Consider the following 27,616-nt stretch of genomic DNA (forward strand, 5'->3'; position numbering starts at 1 on the left):
TGTTGTATAAAAAGTACATGGTTCGAGTTCCAGTCACCCTTTGCGCACTGTGGACTAGAATTGTTTCACAAATGGTTTACACACCGATTAATAAGTATCTTAATGTCTATTTTATTTTTGGCATCAACAGCACTATCTTAAATGTATATGGTTTGTCCAATTACATGCATATAGTTGCAAAGTTACTTCTGAGTTGATATCTGGTTATAGGAAGATTTAAGGAAAACAAATAAATAATTCTCACCACAATACATAGTCCATTTACGTCAGGCACTTAGAAATTATGAAGAAATATTGTGAGCACCTTGGCTCTCAATTATGAATATATGAACCCCTTATCACTGTGGAAGCATCCACACGAACCAGTAAGAGAACCGGTATCAATTCGCCAGCAGCTGATGGGGTATCTTATAAACATACTACGCAAGCTGAAGGACACATATCAATAATATATACTTCACTCAAACATTGTCAAAAGCTTTATGGACAGTGATGTCATATAACAGACTACCATGTACAAACGATTGTGCCCCAAATATACAACATAAGGGATAAAAGCAAGATTATTACATGTCTTCTTAGATGTGCATTGTACGTGATTCCTCCATAATTGGCTCTTTTATCTAAGAAATAAATAGAAATGTCAATATAAGAATTGACTTGAATACAATAACTTCGCTCCAAATTCCCACAACATTACAACTTGGTGTAAGCCAGGGTAGTGAACTTATGTTCATGGTTTATGGTCCAGCAGCAGCATTCATCAATTTCCTATATGACATGAATTTTCCAATCTCCTTTAGAACCTGTACATCAGAAATGGCATTAGATTCACCTCTTAGTGATCTACTTTAAAGCACGTCCATTAAAAACAGAATTAGATTCACGCCTGCAATATGTTAACCTTGAACCTGTTTCAAAAAGGGGCAACAGCTAATTTGAGACCACAAAGGATGGGCATCAAAATAAGCAGACTTAAAAATTCAGCCAAACTGAGAATCTGATATTGAAAGAAATTAAAAAAAGACTCTTTCCATAATTAGAAATTCCAAGGAAACTGTACCAGATTTATCATCCATGTCAATGCTCAAGATTTATTGCTGTTGAGGCGTATGGATTATGTGTCTGGATTAATCCATGCAAATATGCATGTTCTTGCCTTGTTTAATAATTTGACGGTATGTCATGATTTTCGATGATGTTCATACAAGTTGTTATTGAGGTGGATGGCTTTTATATATAAATTTATGTGAGGATTTTATATGTTGGATTCAACAGTGTTTCAATTTTGCTATTCTCACAATTATATATGGTTGTATTTATGATTAATGGATGCAAGATTTTGATTATTATTATGCATCTGTATATCTAAATTATGCTAGTGTTAGATGATTTCAAGTAGATGTATATTTTGAAATTATCTTGCAAGTAGGTATTTGTACTACTTCAGCTACTTTGTATTGGACAAATACGCATGATGTTTACTTAACAAGTCCAGGTTAACCCCAACAGTGATTAACTGAAGACAGACAGCTCGGTTAAATGTATTGTAGTATACCTCCCATCTCCCTCAAAGTCAAGCCACAAAATTTCTGTGTAGTCCTGCGAGCCTAAAACCAAATAATTTGATTAGGATTTTGAGTTATGTGCAATCCTGTAAACGTGTTTGTGTGTTGCCCAATTCAAATAAATCATTTTGTTTAATTACTTACAATGATTTGCCTGCCTCCTACAGTTTATTAATTATCTCCTGTGGATTGTTGTGTTAAGCAAACCAAATATGTACTATCATAATTTCGGGTGTTTCAATATTTATATTCAAATTTGACATGCAATTCAACGATCCTATGCTTTAGTCAGAAAGTTGTGCTAATTATTTCTGCAAAACATATGATTTACCTTGTCAGCATCAGTTGACTAAATTAATCATCAGTTTTCCACAATCCATATGTTTCTTGTTGCCTTTTCTGGTTTTGATTGTCTTTTTTGGCTTAACTTCCGGATCATACTGATCCATCATCAGGATGTTACAGAGCTCTCGAGAGTATAAAAATAAATAGATTGATCAAACAGTGTGATCCGAAACGCTGATGCATAAAAAAGAGCATAATGAAAACCAGAAAAAGCAACAAGATAAACTAATTGTGTGTAATTAAGAGGTTGCAAAAGTTATTTTAACCATAGTTATCACTAGTGATTTCATATGGGAAAGAGCCTTTTAGGAAATGCTTTGGAAACAATAAGATATAAAAATTCCCATCTCAGGAATGGGATTTCACATATAGTTTATTTTGGCAATTTCTGATCTCCCTCCATTCCATTCTCCTCTCACTTGGGCATACGACTCGGTGCTGCACTTGCAGTTGTTCTGTGAGGATCTGCCTCTTCTCATTGAGATTTCTCCTATTTTCTTGTGGGGTGTTTGGCGGAAGATGAGGGTTTCATCTTCTTTCTTTGTGATCAATTTCATGGTGCTTATGTCGTGCCCACCTTAAGTGGATGCACTGGCTTTCCATTTTGTAGGAAAGACTTATTGAGTGGATATGTGAATTGGTTGGAAAAGAGTGATTCCCATGCCCTTAACATCAAAGGTTCTGGATGTTGGAAATCAATGTTTAAAAATTTGCATTGAAACCTTAACTTGAAAATAGGCCTATGTGTGCTTTGATTATGAAAATGGAATAATGCATTGTGAATGAAATGAAGTATGTGGGAATATTGTTTATTATGAAAACAGGAACGGAAAAGTCAAATGGTCTTATATATCTTCATTTAACCTCATTTTTCATGTTATGTGATCACATGCTTTGTCTATTGAAACCTAGACTAGAATAGAGGAGAGCCTCATGCCCACCTCTCGTGTGTTAGCAAGAATCAGGCTAGCAAAGGTTGACGTAAGATAAAAGTAAAATGAATGGGAGATACGCATTTGCAAATTAATATAAGGTAAGCATGGACATGTTTCTATGCCGATGAGGATGTGCGGAGAAGACCACAAACATCAGGTGAGCTGCTTAGGCATTGGTAAGTCCACAAAACTCGGGACAGACTTGCATATTATAATTAGTGTTGTTGAGGGTCTCCATGTGATGGGGGCATACTCATCTATTTCCATACGATTGATATACAAGGGTACTTAAGAAAATGCTCTCTTCCTTTTTCCATACTTAATATGGCATGTGTAATGGGTAATTTGTGACTTCTTGTATATATGTCGATTGGTGTGCTCTTCCCAATCTTCTGTATGGATGGACCTTGTATTATGTTTCATATGCATGCTTGATGCTGTTAGATGATCTCCACATGTATGCCTGGTGTAATAATGTTATGTTTGTGACCTGTGTTCATACTGAATGATCGCTATATACAATACATGCTTATTGAACCTTTGTGGAGCTTATGTTTGAGACCTAGAATTTGTGTGCTTGTCGAACCCCATGCTTGGTATGAGCATGCCAAACTACTTGAATTGGTTGTTTCCCCATTCACAACAATGGGCCTAAGGGTTCCACATGGTTGTGTCTAGACTGTCTTGGAGTTATGCGTGACTAGCAGGCACTTTTTGGAGCCAATGTCCAAAATGCATACTATAGTTTAGACCCGCAGAGAAACGTGGACTCACACTGAAGTTTTGAGTTGTTGCACAACAATCAAACTCCATAATGAAGTTGCTCCATTAGGATCGGGCAGCAAAGTCCAAGGCTGCCATCCAATGCAATCAGAGTTTGACTTGAAGATTCCAACCTGCAATTTGTGACTTGGACTCCAACATCTGAACTGAGAATTGTAAGTTGGCCTAAGTTTGAGGTCCTATACTCTTGATCCAAGTGTCCGAGTAGGGATATGTAGGTCTCAAGTTGTAGATCAGGTGCCAAAGTCCAAGCTAGTGGTCATGCAAATTGTCCCTGAAGTCCAAACTAATGTAGACAGATCTTCAGCTTCCCAAATCCAAAGATGCCTGGGAAATGATTCATTAATTAAGGCGTGAGGGTTTGTTACTTGGCATGGGAGCCCCAATCTTCCTCCAAATATGATTGGTTGAGTTGGTCATGATGTGTTACCATTAGGCTATGGTGTTCTATGTATTCTACTTGGGTTGCCATGCTACTGCATTGATGTGCATGTCAGTAATAGCATTTTATGTCATGAGTCATGACACCTTCCACATGTAGATGTATAATTTGAGATGTTTAGTGTTGCATTTATATCATGAAAAAATTGTTAGTACGCTTTTTTCTTGGTAAGGTTTTCAGCAAAAGCTTGAGACAGCACAAGTTCAAATTTGTCTAGACAATCAAATGCACTCAAATTTTCTAACTAAAATGCATATAGTTTGTAAAATGAATAATTATTGATATTCTATATGTTTTCACTTATCTCTTGATTCATGCATATAACAGAAAATGTTTTGTTGGTTTGATGTGCATGCAGACATACGTCAAGCTCAATTATCCCAGCTTTTACAGCAGGTCTGCAAACTTTTGATTAGACAGCCTATATTTCTGATGTGATTAGCAGCTCTATAATGCTGTGTAAGAGAGAGATCGGGAATTAAATAAGTTGTCTAACAGAATTAGGTTATCCAAGTAATTGTGCCTGAACAAAAAATATGGATTCCAATACAGAAAAATCAAGATTTGTAGGTGAGTTTTGGTGATGTATTGCTCCTCCCAAAGATCCAAATTAATGAGGCCATGGGGATCACAAGAACGATAATTGATAAAGTACCGCAAAATCTTGTAGATCATGTCTGAGGCCAAATCATTAAAAATTTCAAGGAGCAGATATATGGGCAAAAACAAGAGACTCCATTATTTGCACATGCAAATGCACAAACTAGCAAAATCTTATAAATTGGGGTATTTCATTAAGCATGGACAAGAGACACAGGCAACCAAACGATAAATTGAGAGCATTATATTCTAAGTTTTCTTGATGTAAAGACACAGTAATTCATAATGGAGGTTATGATGAATTTATAGGTGCTACTGCTTACAATTGCATACCTCAAAACAGCAGGTCAAAAGGAAAATACAGCCGCATTTACAACTTGCACCAGAAGGTCTCATAAACAAATGTTGAGAAATTTAGCCTCATAGTGAATTGAAGCAAATTCCATTTGTAATAAATGTTAATATATATGTGTGTGTGTTGATGTATTTATGTTGATATCCGTAAATATGCCATTCCAAGAATATCACATTGAGATAATATATCTCCATATGCTTGAGAGCATATTGTGTTCTATAACAAATCTTCCCTAGCCAAGAGGGAGTGTTAAGATTATAGCTATAGTCGGATTGATTTAAAAGTAAGACATATATATATATATATGTTATATTGTGATTTATATTGTTAATATATGTTCACTAGTGATGATTAACCATGGAGACATGTCTCTTTGTGACCTCTCTTATTTATAAGCCTTCATTTGCATTTGGAGCACAATCAATAAAAATGGCAATTGTTAGTACATTTGCAGCGATCATAGAAACCAACATGGTATCAAAGCCAAGTTGCAAATGTAAGAAAGGAAAGAAAATGGACATAACTATTGGCAACAAGGAAGCCATAACGGGGGCAGTTAGAATGAGCACATAGAAAAATAAAATTTATCTTACATCGAATCAGTATGGCAATCACAGAGCATAGGAAAGATGAATAATTCAAAGAGACATTCATAGAGAGAATCGCTCTCATTAGAAATGCAAGATTGCGCATTTCTGTTGCTCAGGTCTGTTCAACCCATTTGCCTAATCTCAAAATTTGTCAGCACCTTGAAAGTTCTATCCAGATAGTGTTCAAGCTCCTTGGGAAAGACTGAGCTTTGGCCAAACCTTAGTTATCCATCCTGAACCCCCGGTGGTATAAAGGCAGCAAGAATGTGCTATAGTTCCCCTCTCTCTTACCCACCCAGGACGTCTACATGTAGAAGCATACGTAGTAATGGGGGTGAATCAATGTTTTATGCAAGATCCACACTTCTAAATAGTATGCCAAGTGTAGGATATTGGAATTGAATACTCATGCATCTAGAAGCAGTAGTTTGGCCAGATCTTAGTTAGCTTCTGTTATTGTTGATATTTTTGTGATTAATGGCTACCATGGAAACAAACGATATTGACTTGGGATGCCACCACAATTGTTGAAGAGGTTTGTGTGTGGTTCTACGAACCTGAGATTAGGATGTAGTCTCGGGTTTGAGTCCCTCCAGAGACAGAAAGAGGGGTGTTGATGGTTTGGATTATTGGCAAGTGGACTATGAGAAATGGGTGCATTGGATATTGTGTGTAAGCTCAGCCAACACTATGTAATGGTGTCGACCAGCTCCAAGTACTCTATGATATAGATCACAACTATTTTCCTGTCGAAGGCAGTGAAACATTATCCAATTAGTGCATGAAATAAATTACAATACAACTTTGGATATTATTTGAGAACATTAGATGAAGAGTTTGTATGTTGTTGGGCCTTCGTTGTGCAGAGCTTTTAGTTTGCTTGCGTGTATCTCTGATTTTCTCAAGTCTTTGCAGGTTTGATATACTTGTGAGTCGGAGCTGGCTCACCATGTATGCAAACTTGAAAGTCTTTGAGTCAAAATGTCCGGCTTTGATGTGTTGGCTCGTGCCTTTAATAGTCACTACTCAATGTTTCGATTTTGCAATAAGAATATTGGATCGGAATATCTCAAACCCTTGCAGCTTCCAATGCTTTGTGGACGAGCAGATTGGGACTGGGGTTCACTGCCTAATGTGCCTGCAGATCTAATGGTCACTGCAAGGAGCACATAAAACTAATGGAAAATGACCGCTATACATCAGGTACAAATGCCACATCAAAAGGAGACTCTCATTAACATTATGAAAGGACATTTATGATAAAAGAAAAGGTAAAAACACCACATTACAATTAAAAGGGACTGAAATGCATATAGTGACTTGTGACTAATCATCCAATTGGAGTAGATATCACATAATGAGGTAAGCATTTATCTATTTTTGTGAATATGCATTTAAGTGAATATTGATTGAGAACTTAGGGAGTATATTTCATATTGAAATGAGGAAATAATAGATTAAAATATATATTTTGAATATATGTATGTATTTAGATATATCTAAATCTAATTAGAATGATCTACATTTTATTGGAAAGATCTTATTTTAAGTATTAGATTAATCTCTGTTATTTTTATTTACTTTTATATGTACTATTAGGGCCCGTTTGGTTGCTGGAATAGGAATAGAAAAGTTGGAATACGTTTTCCATTTTCTGTTTGATTCGTCATGTGGAATAGGGAATAGGAATAAGTATTCCCATTTTGTCTCCAAAATGAGCTTATACCCATTCCAAAAAATACCTATTATTGGAATAGCCATTACTATTCCCAATATTACATGCCTATTCTCCATTCCTATACCCGCGACCAAACGAGCCCTAAGAGATATATACCTTGATCTTTTCCTCCGGGAATGTTTATGCAAGAAAAAGAGAAAGATTGAAATTCAAAGGGAGGCTGACATTTGAGGCAACCTTGAACGAGAGGGAGCATATAGAGGATATGATTCAATAAACCTTTGGTGCTCTTGATCATATTAAATCGGAGAGAGTAAGCCATGTTGTGATAGATTCACCAATGATATAAATTTGGAATACACAGATTGCAAGATGTGTGTAATATAGGTTTAATCAAAATATCAAACAAATACCTTTGCATGAACAAAGGAAATTTGAGTTGTGAGAGGTTAATGAAGCTTTTAAGAATTCATTTGAACCATCTATGAGTCTCTCTTTGATGAAAGAAACTCGACTTATGAGTTGTAGATTCATTCATGTGGCACAATCATACTCAATCAAGATATCGGTGTATCGTGGATAAGTTTAAGAGAATGGAAGGACATGTTTGCTTCTACTATTAAGCTTAATGAACGTTTGGACCTTCAATGGATGAAAAAAACAAGTTGGAACTTAGAAAGAAGTTGTCATTTTTGATGTGATGCAAAAGTGTTCAACGATATAAGAGTGGGAATTTTACATTGTTGGGGGAATAATAACCAATGTTTCATTCCCACTTGAACCGTATTTAGAGGAGAGATGTTTCATTCTCAAATAATCTAAGAAGACAATTTTTGAATCTTCATCTGCACATAAGTATTCTTATCTTTTACATTTATCTACTCCTTGAAGTCTCTCTATTATTTGTAATTCTATACATACTATAAGGGTTATTTCCCTTGATCTTTTCCTTTATGTTGAGGATATTCTTACAGGAAAAGAAGGTTGGTACTTTTGCTACCAAATATTATGCAGACTCAATCTAATGATAGTAGCTCAAAAGGCCCTGATGATCAAGATGGATAAAGTGAGGCTCTTGAAGCAAACATCTTTGATGATTAAGATTATGAGATTCTTCTACATTAAGACAGAGTATGACACTTTTTCTAAAGCAACGCAAGAGCTTAGAAGATTGATACTCAGAGGGAGTCTAGGAATACATGTGTGTGATTGCATGATTTTGATGGGCCTACTCCTATGTATATCATGAGGAACTGATGACTTATCAGCAAAAAATTAGATAATTGATATTAGACTCAAGAGTGAGTCTAACAAGAATCCTTGGGGGAAGAGAGCCTCTAAGGAAGTAACTACTTGACCTAACTTCCCAAGATCATTGTTCAGAGGAAGAATTTTTGAGGTGCAATCCTTTGTGAATGATATCTTCTCTATGAGGAAAAGTTCTAAATGAAACTCCTTGTAATGCATTCCTCTCTATGAGAGAAAATGAAAGCCTTTGTACCACCCTCTAACTGGGTTCATGGTGGTTACTATTTCACATGTGATATGTAATGAAAGGTGACGATCTTTCACTAACACTTAGAAACAGAAGGTAACCATTGTAAGGTGACAATCTTATAAATGGTAGACCTGTTACCATGACAAACTTCATTAAGTTGTTGTCCCAAAGTACTAGAAGTCATGACAACGAACGTATCAACCAGAAGGTAACTATTGCAAGGTGAGGACTTTTTCAATAGTTGATCTATCTCCTAACATCAAATGTGTTGGAGCAAGTGTTATCATGGTTCTTCGGGCCGAATTTTGCCAGACACCATGAAAATCAATTTGTTATGGTTCTTCGGGCCGGATCTTGCCGGACACCATATCATAGACCGCAGTTAAGGTGGTGTTCAAATCTTGTATTATAATTGTTTTAATTCTCTTTGCTAAAGAGGGAAATTTAGCCATATAGAAGCAAATTCCATATGTAATATATGTTAATATATATATGTGTGTGTGTGTGTGTGTTGATGGATTTATGTTGATATCGGTAAATATGCAATTCCAGGAATATCACATTGAGATGATATATCTCTATATGCTTGAGGGCATATCGTGTTCCATAACAAATCTTCCCTAGCTAAGAGGGAGTGTTAAGATTATAGCTACAATCGGATTGATTTAATTGTAAGATACAATGTTGATATATATATCATATATATAATAGTATAATTATACTACATATATATATATATATATATATATATATATAATTTTATATTATATAATACATTATATATTATATATAATACATATGTTATATTGTGATTTATATTGTTAATACATGTTAACTAGTGATGATTAATCGTAGAGATATGTCTCTTCATGACCTCTCTTATTTATAAGCCTTCATTTGCATTTGGAACACAATCAATAAAAATGACAATTGTTAGTACATTTACAGCGATCATAGAAACCAACAACAAAAATGGAAAAAGAAAATCACAAGAAATGTCATGTGATTGTATTTGAAGTGTTTATTCTAAATTTGAATACTAAATATAATGTAAATGTCCCCTTTCTGAAATAGCATTCAATAATAAATAATACTAATAAAATTAAAATATATTGAAAAAAGAAAAATAATAGTAAATATGATATATAAATTAATTACAAGGTAATTAAGGTCAAAAGATCTTTATTCCGATCAGAAATTGTCTCACAACAGTAAGACCTCACACTTTCTGACCTAATGAATTATACCTTCACATCCACTCAATAATCCGAAATCATAATTGTGAGCTGCTTGTCGGTTGAGAAAGAAATATACCATTTGCAGTAGACCAAGGCAAAGATATATGATATGATAACCAAGCTCATATAATCTATAGATGTCGCCGAGTATTGATGATGCAAACTTCGATATAGACACTAATATCGTGAGTGATTGACTGGGAGTAACTGCAGATGGATATAAAATATTAAAACCCAACATTACGTGGAAACAAGGTTTGAGTAGAAGTCTTACGTTACAGTCACAGAAGAAGCTTAATACTAATCACTACCTAATGTGAATTACACTCGCCAAGAGAAGTATGGAGCAAATGAAGGATTCAAAATGCCATATTATTGATGCATGAAGGAGTGGCAACTAATATAAGGAACTGTGATTGAAGGATCAACAATTATTGTATGGAACAATCCATAGAATTGATTTCCAAACACAACTAAATAATCTTGCCACTAGTAGGCAATAATCATCCCATATGATGGAGGTTGGAGTCTGCAAGCACTGCAAAGGAATATACTTCTTGGATTAAATGCACCAGTATTTCCTTAGTTACTGGGTTCGCGCCCTGCTGCCTGGGCGGACCTACAGTCCAAAATAAGGACCCTGCCCGGACCTGCAGCAAACCCGGACGGACCCACGACAAACTTGAAAGGACCCGTGGCGAATCCAAGAGGACCCATGGCGAATCTAGGAGGACCCACAGGTTTCTCTTTTTTTTGTATATATATATACACACACTCACAAACCCAAATAGGAAAAAAAATTGCCCGAACCCACAAACCCAAATCTGTCCCCGAACCTGAATTGGCAACTTAGAGTATTTCTCCAGAGTTGACACCATTAGACATACCTTTTCTTATATCAACCTAGACTTGGAAACTTAGACATCATTGCATTTGACTTGACTCCAAGCTTAAAAGCTTAAAAAGAGAGGACTAAGTATAGATGTATAGGATATAAGAGAGGACTAAGTATATATGTATGCATGTATGCATGTATAGATAAAATACATCATCATAGATATATATAATTCTGATCTCACTATTATAAACTGATGTTAGTGCTGCAGCATATATATATTACACCATATGTAGGGTTATCATGTGACGAATAAAATAATAGTTCATCAAGTGTTAGATGCTGTGATTTATTAATGGAAGTCAATTAAGAGTCACAAGGACATAAACCAGTGATTATACTAATCAGGTGGTAAGCTATCTAATGAGCAACAATTACAAGTAATGAGTGACAACAATTAAAGAGGTAATAATATAATCATTAGTATGCAGATCGATATTATGAAGAGATGCAAATTAATTGTTGAGATGAGACATGTCTCTCAAAATGCATCCCTTCCCATTGTGCAAAGATATAAGAAGACAATCATTACCATTAAATCAAGCATCTAAAAATCGAGGCTTATTAAATACATTTGGTACTTATCTCAGGGAAGGGATCAGAAAAGAAATAAATCATATTTAATTTCTATCAGGCATCTTATAACAGCAAGTTGGTATACTGCAACTTATCTATGAAAAAATACCAATTTCCAGAATATTATATCTGATATGTTATTACAAATAAGGGGCCAATATATGGTCTAATATATATATGCTGCAGCACTAACATCCGTTTATAATGGTGAGATCAGAACTATATATATCTATGATGTTGTATTTTATCTATACATACATAAATGTATAAATAAATAAATATGTATGTATATAATTATTTATTATCCATTTGAAGTTAGTACACTAATAGCCACTCCCTAATCACTCACTGTAGCCCTTAAGAGGATAGGTTGGTTTTGCTCGGGAGAGAAGGGGTAAGGACATGTATTTCTGATGCCTTGAGGGAGAAATCCTGAGATGGGTATTGAAAGTGTGTTCCTGAAACATTGTGGGGGCCTGTTTGTATATGGTTTCCAAGCGCCCTATGACAAGGAATTCCCCATCCTCCTTACGATTTATGTTTAGGAGAGATGAAAGGAACTGGGGCTTCAGTATGTTAACTTCAAATGAATAATAAATCATTAATCCAATTTAAATGCAAAGTGATGGATGTGAATCATTGAAAATCAGCAGCCTCTTACTAGGAGACATCACATATAAAGTTATAAACTAAGAACATTCTATAAATGTGAGAAAATGCGTACCTCAATTGCAATAATTGTTGGAGTGAGGGGAGAGACATCCTCATGACCATGTTCTAATGCAATTTCTGGTAACAACAACGGGTTGCTTGTATTATTCTCTTAGAATTAATAAAATCATGCTCCAAGAAAAACCACAATATTTAATTTAAACGAAAAAAGACTTATGAGGGAATCAACATATAAAACAATATGGAACTCAAGAATGTTAATAATGCGCATTGTCATCTTGAAATCATGTTCAAAATGAACTATGAGAGATACAGAAATATACTTTGAAGTGAAACTTTTACATCAGAATTTCCATATGCTTCAGCTCTATCCTCATAAAGCTTGGTGAGCCTCGTTAAAGCCTGTGAAACCCAACACATACACAATGGTAACTATAGTCTCTGAAGTAGCATTCATTAAATAAATAAGACAAATGAGGCATTGCATATAGCTCCGTTTCATATGGTATGAACTGGGTTATTATTGGCCATTTGATGATTAAGGACCAAAACCCATTTCATTACCATTTAGACATCCATTATAGTGCATCCGGCGTACAAGAAATATAATTAATCTTAAACTAGAGATTTTTCTATTCCATTTGGGAAAAAAACATGCAAGCTTCATCCAAGAACATGATGTGACAAGCTCCAATTTTAATCAACCATGTTTCTTAAGCACCAAATTAACCTAAAATCTTGACGGCGTAAGCTATCACTAGTAGCATACTTGAGTCTACCTTTGAAAGTGGACTCAATAATTGAAAATTGAAAATAATAAATGTTTGACACTTCCAATGACTTCTTTGTGGAAGACTACACAATTGTGATGTTCAAGACATTCTTTTGGTCTGATGTGTCCCAGCTCAAGAAGAAAGAAAAATTCTTTATTAACCAGTAGATTAAGGGCTAGTACCGAGATGGTTCAAGAATCCATGAAGCCTTCACCTTTGATAAGGGATAATTTCTACCTAGGGAAATGATTCATGGAAAACATACATGAAATTCATGGATGGAAACAAAGTGAAAAAGAATTAAACAAGGGAATCATGGATTCTCAGCATGTGTTAATCTTAAGAAAACCAAAGGCAAAGATTATGTAGCTTTTTGTTGTTCCACAGCATAAAATTTTATAAATAGGTTTTGCCTCACCATTCTGATTTTCTTGATAGCATAATGCCAAATACTATGATATCCAATCAATAAGTACTCATACCGTGCATTCAGATCATTTTGAACATGTTTAAAGGTTTAAACATCAGGTGCCAATCACAAGTCCTTTTTTTAGTACCTGTTGCCTCTTCAATGAATTAGTATGGGAGTTTCAGATTTTTACTAACGAGAAATAGGTATACACTCTTGATCTTGAAGCCATTAAATTGGGGTCAGATGGGAGAATTTATTTGCAGCCTCTCAAGATTGTGAACTTGATTCCGTTCCTTTTTACACAAATTATTCTTGCACTTTATAATTGTACTTTATAGTGTAAAACAAACACTGAGTTGTTTAGAGCCTTATAGGTAGTCTTCAATTTTAGTACATGAACTGTTTGTAAAGTCATGCAATTGCAATTTTGAGAAATGTGGTTTAGATGAATTAGACACCTAGTCTCTCCTTTTGGAGTGAATGTGTAACAAGGAAAACATACTTTCAAAGCTCACTTAATTCTTGAACATGAAACAGATTCCTTGGGTTAGCTCAACTTTACTTGTTACATCCCAATTTTTGGCTCAATTTTAAATGTTCCTTTATAGCCGTTAAAGCTTCATGAGAAGTTGAGTCATTGGTTAAATTAGTTATTCGTTATGATTTCATGCAAAAATAAAGTGTTGGTTATTCGTTATGATCTCATGAGAAATTGGAATATTGGTTAATCATTATGATGATATATGAATTGGAAATGGTTGGTTAATATGATTATATGCTATAATAATTTTGATTTCATAAAATGATGAAAAATATGTTATTACCACGGTAAACATTTTTCTTGTAGGAGTGCGAAGAACATTGCCAAAAAGGGAATTGTCATGAGGGCACCACCTACCACTGAGGTAATGGTTATGGGTCCTAAACCACCATGGCCGAAGAAAAGGACAAGGCAAGCTAAGGTATACCAAGTAACCACCATGAGCTAACTGGATCAACACACTCAATGAGATAACAAAAGTTTTCCACTTGAGCATGAAATAAACTAAGAACAATCATAATATATAATAATAGAGTAAATGATCGTTATAATAAATATAAGGAGCAAAAATTATTATTTCCATCCTATGTCAATGTTTTTTATATTATTTCTCCAACAGTCCTTTATATTCAACTTTTGTCAATGTTTCAATATATTATTTTCCAACCTTGGCAATAGTTTTATTAATTTTAATAATTTATCTTGAGAGGCCATATTTCTATAATTCATCAAGCCTTATAGTTGTTCAGCGGCCATTTTAATATTATTGCCACATTTGTACCGATGGCTTTTGTTTTGTAACTCCCTGCCACCTTCACATTTATAGTAAAGGTTCATATTGAGCAACACACATCATTGAAAGAGTGATTACCATCTCATACGGCCTGCATTATTTCTTTCCACATTGCTTCACATATTCTCTGTGATTCCTACACATTTTCTTGCAGTCTCATACGAGCTGCTATTACCTTCTTGTCATTGATAGTTCTTCCGCCTTGATCAGGTGTCACTTATTCATATTTGCAATACAGTGCCGGGCTTTCGCACCAAGCAATCAGAATTACTTGCAACACTATCTAGTCTACGATCAGCAGCTTTGGTTATGTTTCAGCAGCATTGTTTAAGACCAACCAAGCATTTCAAGAAGCAACATTACAGTCAGGTCATGGAAACATGTTTGCTTTTAAATTTGATATAATGCAGCTCGTAGTTTTAGCTTGGAATCAAAAGGTAACGTTAACATTGATAGAGCATTGATCAGAAAAGATCGAATGTTTATTTCATTTGCATAAGAATTGTAAGAATACTCCAAATTGAGCAACACTGTGGTACATTGCATACCCATAATCTTTTCAAAATTATATTTAACTGAAATAATATCCGAAAGTGCAAGCTTATACAGAGGTATCTGCTATATACTCTCTGAGATAAGAGATGGCACCATTATGAAGTCAAGAATAAATTGCAAGGATTATGAATCTTTAGTAATGCCATAGGGCGAGGTCAGGTAGAATGTAATGGCTGTGATTATATAATGCTTATGCAATCACCGCAAAAATTCATCAAGGAAGACCAGCATAGTCGAGATGTAGGTTGTGATTATATAATGCTTATGCAATCGCCACAAAAATTCATCAGGGAACACCAGCATGGTCAAGATGAAGGGTGTGAATTGATAATTATTGATCCATGGGTTACCCTTGCATGTTAGTAACTAATAATCAAATGATAAACAAGCAAACATTGACTAAGTCAGCTCATGGTGAACAAATGGTACAATTCTTGATCTCTAGTTGAGTGATGGGTTGACACTCTTAACACTAAGTTGTTCAGTGACAAGACAGGGTAGGGAGGGTCTTTCTCAATTGAGATTGTGTGGGGATATTTTAAGGGTCTGGGGTTGGGAGGTTAAGCCCCTGACAATGCTTCTCCTTTCCATCAAATGCCAAGACTAGCACAAGACATAGATATGATCTGCACTCAAATATCTTCTAGTAACAGATATTTTACTTTTATGAGTTTGCAAATTTCAAGTTGAAGATATATTAGATGGTTAACATTGTTTAAATAGTTTTTTTTTTTTTCAAATATTTTGTTATAGCTGTTGTTTCCCTTCCATCTGAATATGAAAAGTAATGTATCTTTATCAGTAGAAAATATCTCTCTTTCCATTAAGTAACGGTACAATGGCAATTATATGTCTTATTTGTTGGTTAAATGCTCCTTCAATTGTTAGTTAAGATGTTTCAGTTAAACTGATAATAACAGTTAATCTCTTTCATATGAACATGTAAAATAGCTGTTATAACTGCCTTCCCATACTCATGAATATGGAAAAGAAACCGTGTTCAATGATATGATAGTTGTTAGTTAAAGCTGGAAAAACAGGTTGTTACATTACTCAAGATATGGGACTGTCTGCTCTATCAAATATGATGCTAACTGAATGAAGAATAAATTATTATCCTTTTCATTGTGGCAAGGCAGCCAAATAGTGCTTCATAAAATTAATTCATGTAATGACAACCATTCCATTGCTTGTTTACATGTGTTGGATTGTCCTTGTGCAATGAGATTGACCAGAAATAAATGCAGGAAAAATGTGAATACAAATGAAAAAGAACACCTACGTGAAAGTGGGGGTGAATTTTCTTGAAAATTGAGTGGATTCTAAGGAGGCTTGTCATGCCCCCATGAAGCGAAGGAGATAGCAGCCTTTCTAACAATCACATTGCAGCCTTTAAACTATAACTTAGGTGATTGAACTAAGCATAACAGCGATTCTATTAATGCATGTAATGACAACGATTCCATTGCTTGTTTACATGTGGCATTAGAACTATTCCCTTGGCATATGACACGTGTTGGATTGTCCCTGTGTAATGCGATTGACCAGATATAAATGCAATAAAAATGTGAATACAAATGAAAAAGAACACCTAAGTGAAAGTTGGGGGAAAATTTTCTTGAAAGTTGAGTGGATTCTTAGCAGGTTTGTCATGCCCCCGTGAAGCGAAGGAGATAGAAACCAATCACATTGCAGCCTTTAAACCATAACTTAGTGCAATTGAACTAAACATAACAGCAATTCTATTAATAGGCTGATTGAAATAAAAATTATGTCATTAGCAACAATTGTGATAAAAATTATTGCAAAAATTTCAAGGAAGTGCTTGACTATTAAAGGGTAACTCTTACAAATGCGATAGTTTTGATGAAGAGATATTAATATAAATGGGAGAGCATTTTGTTTAAGAAGTGCATCAAATCAGAAAAACAATTAAAGCACCAATGATCCAAGAAATTAGCAATAATATAACAAATACATCAAGCAACTAATTTAGATTTTGAGAAAGTGCCTTTCAAATAGGAAGGATGAAATATCTTCCAAGTTCATGAGGGTAAGTACGAAAACCCTTATTGTTCTTATCGAGTTTGGACGAAAATTTAATTCTTGGTCAAGGAGGATGAAAACCCTCCAAAGTGGACCAAGAGTTGGAAGGATGAAACCCCTTGATATTGTACAACACTGCTGAGTTAGGCATGAAAACTTCTAATTCAGCAGACTTGTAAGTATTTTCACATTAGGGTTACTTTTGAGAATTACGCTATGATTTATTGATCTAAATAATATAATAAATTATTAATCTTTTACATAGCTTTGTCATTTTGAGTAAATATTATAGTATTAAGGGGAAAACCGGGAATGATCCAGAAAGAGACATTACAAGGCTTATTTGCAAAAGTGTGACCAGTGCAGGGTTGCTCGAAGCACTACGAATATCTCCAATACCTCCAGGAAAGCAAGGCAGCAATCTCATGGATTTTAGAGAAATACAATATGTATTTGTGATGGTAAACCAATGCAAAAATTTTGTGGCTTTGAATCTACTGCTACAAAAAGAAAGGTTAATGATCTCTTGATGAAAATGGAATGAATAAATCAACATTTTCCATGTGCAATATTAATGGTGCAATGTGCACAAACATATTTTGGAGGAACAAAATGCCAAGCAGCCTTCCTCCGAGTGACAATTAAACAGTGGCAGTAGATGGGACTCTCAATGGATGCATACTAGAGCAACATTTTCCACGAGATAAGTAGGCTTCTTACTGACTTTTGGGACAAAATAATGCCAATCAAATGTCAACCCGAATGTATCCTCTTAACCAGTATATGTATATGGCACTCCTATTGCAGAATAGCCAAAGGAAAAATCAATGTTTCAGTTTTTAAAAAACTGAAAGAACAAAATGAGCTTCTAAAATTAAAAAAAAAACAGTTGCGTCCAAATATAATGTTTAAAAGCAGCAAGACAATACAGTTTTAGGTGCGAAATTGCGAGTATCAAATTAACGGTTGCTCTATATTCAATATTCATTACCCAAGATGAAATCAAGAATTTAATCTCAGTACAGGGTGAGCTGTCACCCATGCAGGATGAGAGGGCAGCTAATATTCGAACCTGAAATTGTCCTGTAGGTGCAGAGAATTCAAGCTAAGTAAAATTATTATAGATGAAAATGTGTTTTTGTGTTAGGAACTCCCCATCCATAGTATCATATGAGAAAATTGAAGTATTGCCATCCAACAACATTCTCAACCAATTGTGTCTTAGGAAAAAGGCATACGACAGAAAACAAATTTAGTGGTAAGGAATCCAGGCCCTAGCCCTGACCTCGTATAAGAAAAATTGAAGTATCATCCAGCAATGTTCTCAACTAGTTGTATGTCTTAGGACAAAGGCATCTTAACAAGGGGGTCGTTATATGACCACGGCTAGAAGTAAATTTTAATTAGTCTCTCATTAACTTTAAGCTATGTTCCCAGAATACAGTTGTGGATGTGCATATGCATACAGATATGACTCTTTTTCAGGAAATCCCCATATCTAATACAGCATAGATAAATTCATAACTAATACACAGATATACATAGATAGAGAAAGAGATTTATGCATATATAGATAGATATGTATGCGCATGTGTGTAACACTTTACTTAAAAGTAGTCCCATTGAATTTAGGCTCTGCTTATTATGTAGGTGTGTGTGTGTGTGTGTGTGTGTAAACATTATATCATGGGTAAAACAAATCAATATGGGAATCGCACAAGAAGCAATGTCACCATAGGAGAAAGCACCAAACAAAGCTTGGAGGTAGAAGGGAACTGTTTAGACAAAAATGCAAAATCTGAAAAATAACAAAATAATTTCTAGTAAAAGTATCAATGTTTGTTCAAACCAGAAATTATGTTTGCTTACACCAGTCCAAACAGCAGATAAAGATCCCTACATTACAGCTTGTTGAACATAAAATGCTAAAAGGTTAGAAAACCAATGCCAAATATCAGATGACAGGAATACAGATCTATCACAATAACTCTATACAACACATGGCACAAAGGAAGCAGCAAGGGAAGACAAAATTAATCAATGCAAAGAAGAAACAATTTTGCCAGGTCAAGAAGAGACTTGGTAAAGAATGTTGTTAGTGTCAACCCATTACAGTTTTGGATACTAGACCAAGAAGAATGTAAAACTAGCGCTTGCAACTTTGAAGGGTGCAAGGGTAAGCTAATAGTCTTGTATATTTGTGATGATCTTCTTGAATAATTATTACATTATTTCTGGTTATAATTAAATTTTGTAATTCCAGTTTAAAACTTAATAGAATATTTCAACTTTTACTTCTTTACACAGTTAGAATAAGAAGGTGGATCATTCGCCGATGTTCAATCCCCTCGTATTACGGTCTTGAACAAGCTGGGTAACAAAATTTATCTTTACTGAAGAAGATTAGTGCCGCCTTCAAAGTGCATTGGAATTGTTGAGATGATACCAAAACATGTTTCTTTATATCACTAGTTGTCATTTGTGCACTTGGAAAAAGTGTGGGATTAAGTTGTCCTGAGGCCATGTGTGTAGGTTGGTAATGTTTTGCTCATACCAATACTTCAACTATTTAGTTTCTTGTATTGCAGGGTTTATTAACAAAGATGTATTACTTAAGGTAATTATAACACTTCCATTAAATGTAGATGTCCTTCCATTCTTGATAGCAATAACTATAGTTTCTTGGAGGTAATACTTTTGTTGAAAATTTGCACCCTCTCGCTCACAAACTACTCTCCATAGTGTGACACCTCGTATAGTATAAGATAGGTCTAACATAGTAATGGTATGTCTAGAGACCTCTATCCCATCTTTTCTTTTAATTTTTGAGGTTTATTGTGCATGGCAAACAATTCCAACAAGATCAACATCCATATTGTTTGGCATCCCGATAATTACATCAATCGGTGTAAAAGTGAATTGGTGCTTAGGAATAGATGGATCATCTTCACATGAGACAAACTTTGAATTTGTTGTCAAGATTATCTATATCCCACTATTGAGCTTATTTTAAAATTTATTATCACTTTTCACCATACCATGAGCTATCATATAGACTTCTCCAACTTGTATACTACCATAATTGATGCTCGCTATGTCATTGAAGCAAGTTATTGGGTTTCGGTGCCGTCATTATCTACAATGTCAAAAATGAACACTTGCCCCGACATATTATCTTTGACATATTGGTGCATATCTTTCTTTGTAGTTACACCAGCCTTTATATGCCACAATGTTTGATATGGATTTAAATTTTTAATAGGCATCAATATGGTGGGTATTTCATTGTCTACTTTAGGTCTTTTTATACCAAACAACACTTTTTGCTTGGGTATAATTGTAGTTGTGGGATGGATCGGTATCTTTGATTTTGAAGATGAAGCATCAGGTACATTTACATCTTTCTTATTATCACAATCTGCATCCAAAGTAGTTGGACTTCTGAGAATGGTATGTTCTCTGTGAACAATATCAAGATCCATTATTATAATCCACCTAAATATTTTAATATAAGAGTTTGTAAGTCAGAGATTTAAACACAAGTACATAGATTTTGTTCAAAATAGGTCATAATTATGCACTCACTGCATTTTTCTTGATCTTGAATAGCTATATTCTACTAAACATATAATTGTTCCAACTATGATGTCCTCAGATGATATATATTTGTTATATTTCTTCGGTAATGTTGCATGATGTTTGTGAACGCCATCAGATATGTACAACCTATACCTCAAGTGTCTTTAGCCTCCTCTCCAATGTTTTTTATTGATAATATTTGTACTATTGGTGCCAAAGTTGCATTACCATTTTAATATAGTTTCACAACACCTACTGTTAATGGTCCCATTATTAGTGATGCTTTTGGTATATCTGCACACTCTTGAGTCGCAACCTGTGATTCACGAAAGATAACTCTGTGAACATCCTACACTATTTACAAATGGAATCCAACTCTAAACTAAACATTCAAGATTGCTATTGTAATATGAAAATAATCCAATTATATTATTTCCTATGATGAACTCCTAAATAATCCAATTATATTATTGGTGATATTTATTATACATGGACTATAATTACAATATTAATATATTTTAGAGTGTGTTATAATACTTGTCCACAATTTATGTTTTGAATATTTTTAAAATACAGGTTCACATTAAGATTTGGGTAAAGAGTATTATAATGTATAAACACATTCTAAAACCATGACTGTTAAAACCTTTAACCAATATAATCCCATCAAAAAATGAGAAAAAAATATAGAAAAAAATATAGTAAGTAAAAAATAATGGTAATAATATATAAGAAAAATCCAGGGCTATAGCTTTTGATTGTGAAAATGTGGTGTGAGTGGTTATGGTGAAGGATAAACAGAAGTGAAAAACAAGTGATCTATGGGAGAATAGAATGTAAGTGAAACAATCTTATAAAGTGTAAACAAGTGTTTTATTGTAGCAGCCATTTAATATTAGATAATATGTATTTTCACTAAAGTTTATATCATAGCACATATGAGAATATGTGTGTAGGATCATGTAAAAGACATGATGCCTATAAAAGTTGAAATACAAACTATATAGACATTCACAATATGATGGAGTTGACACTTGGAAAATAAGCATGCAACGATTATGGTCACCATAATTCATTTAAGTAAATAAGAAACAACCGCTTTAAATACCCTGTCTCGTGTACTCCATAAAGAGTTTCATAATGGGCCTCTTTTGCGTTATCATAAAATATATTCATTATTCTGATGGTCAGTTGGCATATTCCCTTTGCATCACGAAATAACTCTAGTTCGTATTCTTCGAAGTGGTCAAAATTTATACATTCCTTCCTTAGTTTTTCAACAATATTTTTATAGGCCTCTGAAATTTTGGTCGTAAGGTTTTCCATACTTTCTTTAATGAACATACGAGATTGAACTGATGGACATTCCTTCCTTAGTTTTTCAACAATATTTTTATAGGCCTCTGAAATTTTGGTCGTAAGGTTTTCCATACTTTCTTTAATGAACATACGAGATTGAACTGATGGGGAGCCAATTGAGCTCTATGATGATGTATAAGTGTTGCAATGTGTTGAAACATTGTTAGATGTGGATTCTAAGATAGTGACCACATCATCAGAATTCTGATTATGCACCATTTTTTCCTTGACATAGAAATAAATGACAACTATCAATATAATAACAACCTGATAAGATTTGCAACCTTAAAGTAGCGGGTGAATATAAACCATAGGCACTTTATTTTATTTTTGTTTTCATTTTTTTTCTAATGTAAATAAAGTAAAAGTCATTCATCTAAAGGCAAGAGCTTACAACACAACGGTAATTTATGAACCTCTTATGTAGGAGGTCTTGAGTTTGAATTCGCATAACACATTAAAATAATTAATTACAACAAATAAAAATAATTAATTACAACAAATGAAAATAAAAATAAAATCATTCATCCAAAGAAATTTATTGTTTAATATTAATTTTGCTTCATAAATGTTAAAATCTATAATTCAATATGTGTATATAATTGTTAGATACCTATCATATTGTTTCTTTAGTCTTAGACAATAACAACTAAGGAATTATTAATATTATTATTATTAATAATTATGTTTTATTGATAATATTGATAATTAATATTATTGATATTATTATTAATATTAATTAAAGATTGATTAGGAATTTGGATGACATAGTACTTATTATAAAGTATTTACTCATTTCTAGAGTAGATAGTGGGAGATTGAGATATTAATGTAATGGAACGTACTTTTTGATTTGGTTGCTTAAATTATTTAAATGGTATGATTTATATCTTTAGAATTTGATAGAAATAAATAATAAAAATAACAATTATTTTGTTGTCTTATTGCAATTTATGTATTTCTTTATGAATAGGTAATATTTTTTTTTTTTTGTTAATAATCTTATTAAAAAGTAATGATATAAAACATGCTTTTCCATTTGATTATTTAAATAATATTATTTATATTTCCTAGAATTTAATAGAAACAAATAGAAAAAAATAGCATTTATTTTGTCGTGTGCAATATACTATTGCATTCACTTCTACTTATATAGTGACTAATCTTATTTAATTTCAACCAATTAAATCTATATATTTTTGCTTTAAATTTCGATATTTTACTCTTCTAATGTATATTTGTAACTTTTTAATTTCTAAAATTAATTTAAATATTTTACTTCAACTCATATATATGAGGTATAATAGGGGTGGATTTCTAGGAATCACTACCTGTACTACAAGGCTATATTTTAGAATGTGTAATTTGATAATCTTAATTAAATTTTGAGAACTCTTATGCTACTATTCTTTTAAGAGAGCTATTTAACAGTCATGCTTAAAAATAATAATTAAAATATGCAAGAAGATAAAATTTATTGAATAGTGTTTAAATTTAAATAAAATACACATACACTAAATACAACTAAGATATAATAGTAGCATTACATTAATATTATAAATTTTTAATTATAATAATTTTACATTAAAAAGATTATGTTTCAAATATATAAATATGTGTGCTTTGCAAAGTTTCATTTAAAAATGTTACATATTAATCAAATATTAAAATATTAATTATATTATATTAAACATTATCTAATTATTAATTTTACTATACTACTCAATTAAATTATTATACATACGGCAAATACAAGCCACTACGTAGCACTTTATTATTTATCTATATCTTGTTTGGGTTTTGTGGGAATAGTTAATAAAAGAACTCATACAATGGAAAGGAAGTATGTAGTATATTGTACCTTTCACTAAATCAATGAAAAGAAAATTCATACAGAAGTATGCGGTGATGGAGAGGATACACTCAGAAAACTCCCAAAATAACCAAAGAAGATTCAGTCAGAAAATCCTGAAATGGATACAGTGAAAAAGAGTATGAATTAACAGTATAAACCAGTATTAATGATAGTTTAAGAACAAAGGTGTTGATTACAAATGAATCCACAGAAAAATGAATTCAAGGCTTTTTGCATTGAATTATATTGGAAAACAAAATTTGAACACGTCTTCCATCCTCAAAGGAGAAGGTATAAGAGGAGATTAATCCGCATATATGAATCCTTCCTTACATCACACCTCCATAGAGACAATTCAATGCTCATAATGGTCAGTAGAATGATACACAAATGGCTTAGAAAAATATCATCTTTATTCAACTGAAACTAGTAGTGCAAATATTTTTGCTTGGAATTTTTGTTTTCTAATTTAAATTGGGGATGTAGATTTCTATCTACAATGATAACAAACATCCAGAAAACCTGAAAGCCCATAATTGTTAGAAAAGATTGCTTTAAATATGTACAGTTTTCCACCATTCTCCTCCGTTTTCCCCATTTTATTCCTAGGCGACAATTCTACAAAGACAATGTGCGTCACTTGTTTTTGCTCGTAGTTATTATCATTATCAAGGGCAACAAGAATTCCAAACCCTATGCAAAAATCTGCAAATTCAATGAAGAAGTTGGGCTCAAATTCCCAAAGTTTACATCAGGAATTCTACTTAATTTTCTATGCCCAAATCCAACCAGTATACGAAAATACTTGAAGCTGATCTCATTTCTAAGGGGCTATCAAACATGAGAAAACTATTGTAAGCACGTCTATGTGAAACCATCATGTTTTCGGAATATATATATATATATATATCTATATATATAATTATAATTTTGATTGACTAACTAAAATAATCGATATCTATATTAAGTAATCGATGATATAATGAAATATTCTTTGAATTTCTATTGTAATATTGTAAAGGCTAATTTCAATCAATCGATGAGTCAAGATTAATTTATTTTCCTAATTTAAAAATCTAGTGAACAAGAAATAAAATTTAAATTTAATTTTTATAAAATTATCCTTTTTAATTTAAAAATATATATATATTTTTTTAAAAAGTTAATAAATAATAGCATTCCATAAGATTATTTAATTTAAGTTTAATAATTAAATAAACTTTCTGTGTACCTTGCAGTTGGCAGGGATATTAAACTAGACAACTTATTACTGGACAAATATTGACATATCAAGCTATTAGATTTTAGCTTATGTAAACCATTCGACTGCCGCAATTTGCCTACTCACAATGAAAATGAATTTACAAATGCAAACAACTTAAAAAAGTTCTACTTCTAGATGGTAGTTCAAATGCATCATCCACTGTCAAACAGACTCAACAGGAGCAGCTCCAATACTTGCAATACTTGCAATGAAACAGAGGCTACTCTTGAACATCACACAGTAAGGGAAGAATTAAGCTTGGAAAAAAAAAGTCAACTTTGACTATTTAACACTTTTGGTCTAGGAATTAAGCTTAGTGTGTGATGTTTAAGCCGTTCCTGAAACAGACATATGCTGGTAATGACTCTTTTGTTGTTTACATGAAGCATATTACATAAACCAAGTAACATAGCTATTTTGCCACATTCTACTTCTAAAAAATTGGTCATATTACAAATCCTATTTTCTAACTAAAGACTTTTCAACACCTTATGAATCTTCAAAGGAACAAAAGTAGATCCACAGAAATAAAGATTAACAGAGTTTACAACTCAGTATATCTAAACACGATTGGCCTTAGGGACTACCAGCCACATAAACTTCCCTTGATGTTCTAACTAAGGGTATAATTGTTGATGATGATCACTTTGTACCAGTTATTTCAGTCATGAGGGTCCCTGACCCTGGCGTTGATGAAGATCTGGCCAATGCAAGTAACATTGTGGTTTACATACCACTGGTGTCTAGAGCTTTTCATGGTCCATCTCATTCACAACATAACAGACAGAGTCTGGATGATTTAACTATAGTTATCACTAATTATGGTATTGTCTTGGTTTTTTTTTTTTTTTCAGAAATATAGATTAGAATGATTTTCCGAGCATAGTTTATTAGGAACTTTTGCGATACTGTCAAATTCAATCTTTCAGATATGGTTTTAAGATTCATGTAGGGATAAATTAGATTTTTGAATGACTTTTTACCGTTAATGGGAAAAACGTCAATGCAAACAGTGGACATGTGACTAACCATTTTTCACATTTTCCGACAGGCTTTCTTCTCTCCGACATCCAACAATTCCGACATGTCATAACATTCCGATCACAACCCTCTTAGGAATAAGCCTATCGGCTTAATCAACATCAAACTGGAATGCAAAGATAAAACTCACTTTGAACCAGCATATCTTTTAGGTCCCTCAATAGTTGTTGAAGTGGGATAAGCATTTAAACTTTAAATGAATCATTGGACAAAGATTTCATAAGACCTTGAAAGAGCTCCTTATATTATCCCACTTTTATCATCAATATAAAAGTAGAACAAGCTCAAGGAAAGAAAATATTTTGTGCAAATTACAAGCCATTAATTGGCATCCTCAAGCCATTTAATTACCCTTTTGCATTCCATCTGCCTCAAAAGAGGGGCATAACAATTCCAAGTTTAGTCCTTGACAGCAAATTTAGTTTTGGACCAAAACTTTTGGTACATAATGATGTAAAGTAGGAAACACCTTTTTTGTACCACAAGTTATGCCATTTGATTTGGGTAGAGTCTCGACTTATTCTTAAATAAGGATGGAAAATGCAATATAGGATCTAAAGAAAATTGTGCTGTATATACTGATGATATTAAAGATTAATTAAAAAGCAACTTGAGCAGCTTTTAGAAACCATCAAGCTAGCAGAACATCCGTCAAAAAAAAAGATGCCAATTGAATACAATGACTTTGAATTTCTCTGTCTTGATCTAAAAGAAGGCAAGGCAAGGCACCAACATATTCTAATTAGAATCTATGAATGCCCAGGTGATCTCAAGGATAAAAAGCATTTGCAAATATTTCTTGTACGCTCTATTTATGTGTCACCATTCTTTGAAGATTTCATTAAAGAAAATGGTCCAGAATGGGATTATATCATTATAAGCTAACATGAGTAGTAAGAGATACATATGCAAAAATATCTCCAACATCCAAAAAAATTATCATATCATTATATTTTTTATTTATCTTCTTATCCTTGAGACTACACTAGATTTTATGTTGGGACACTTTCAATCCCTCACAATTAATAATATCATTTCTAATCTAGGCTACTATTTTAGTATATTATATATTTAAGACAATGTAGAAACTTTTTTTTGTTTTTATAGTAAGAATATCAACCTATTAATCTTGAAATAAAAATATAATAAAATTAAAAAATAATAAGAAACTTTTTTATTTTTCATCCATTTCAGTGTCACAAATGCCTCAAATTATATGCTTC

The 27,616-nt window shown here is 33.2% G+C and overlaps 1 protein-coding gene across 2 annotated transcripts in view; it reads right to left on the reverse strand.

The window, feature by feature from the left end:
- Positions 1-281: 281 nt before the first annotated feature.
- Positions 282-27,616, reverse strand: part of LOC149556031 (shikimate kinase 3, chloroplastic-like) — a 35,339-nt gene continuing 8,004 nt past the window's right edge. The window contains exons 8-10 of one of the 2 annotated variants that reach the window (XM_089830146.1): positions 12,499-12,577; positions 12,228-12,292; positions 282-806 (exon numbers count right to left, since the gene is read on the reverse strand). In XM_089830146.1, the coding sequence (XP_089686272.1) occupies positions 741-806; positions 12,228-12,292; positions 12,499-12,577 (210 nt within the window). In that variant the 3' untranslated portion in view covers positions 282-740. The remainder of the gene's footprint in view (positions 807-12,227; positions 12,293-12,498; positions 12,578-27,616) is intronic. The other variant, XM_089830147.1, reaches the window with a different exon arrangement.

This window comes from Cupressus sempervirens, chromosome 5 (genome assembly GCF_028749045.1).
Source record: "Cupressus sempervirens isolate cs-2001-9-10 chromosome 5, ASM2874904v1, whole genome shotgun sequence".
In the NCBI taxonomy this organism is placed as follows: domain Eukaryota; kingdom Viridiplantae; phylum Streptophyta; class Pinopsida; order Cupressales; family Cupressaceae; genus Cupressus; species Cupressus sempervirens.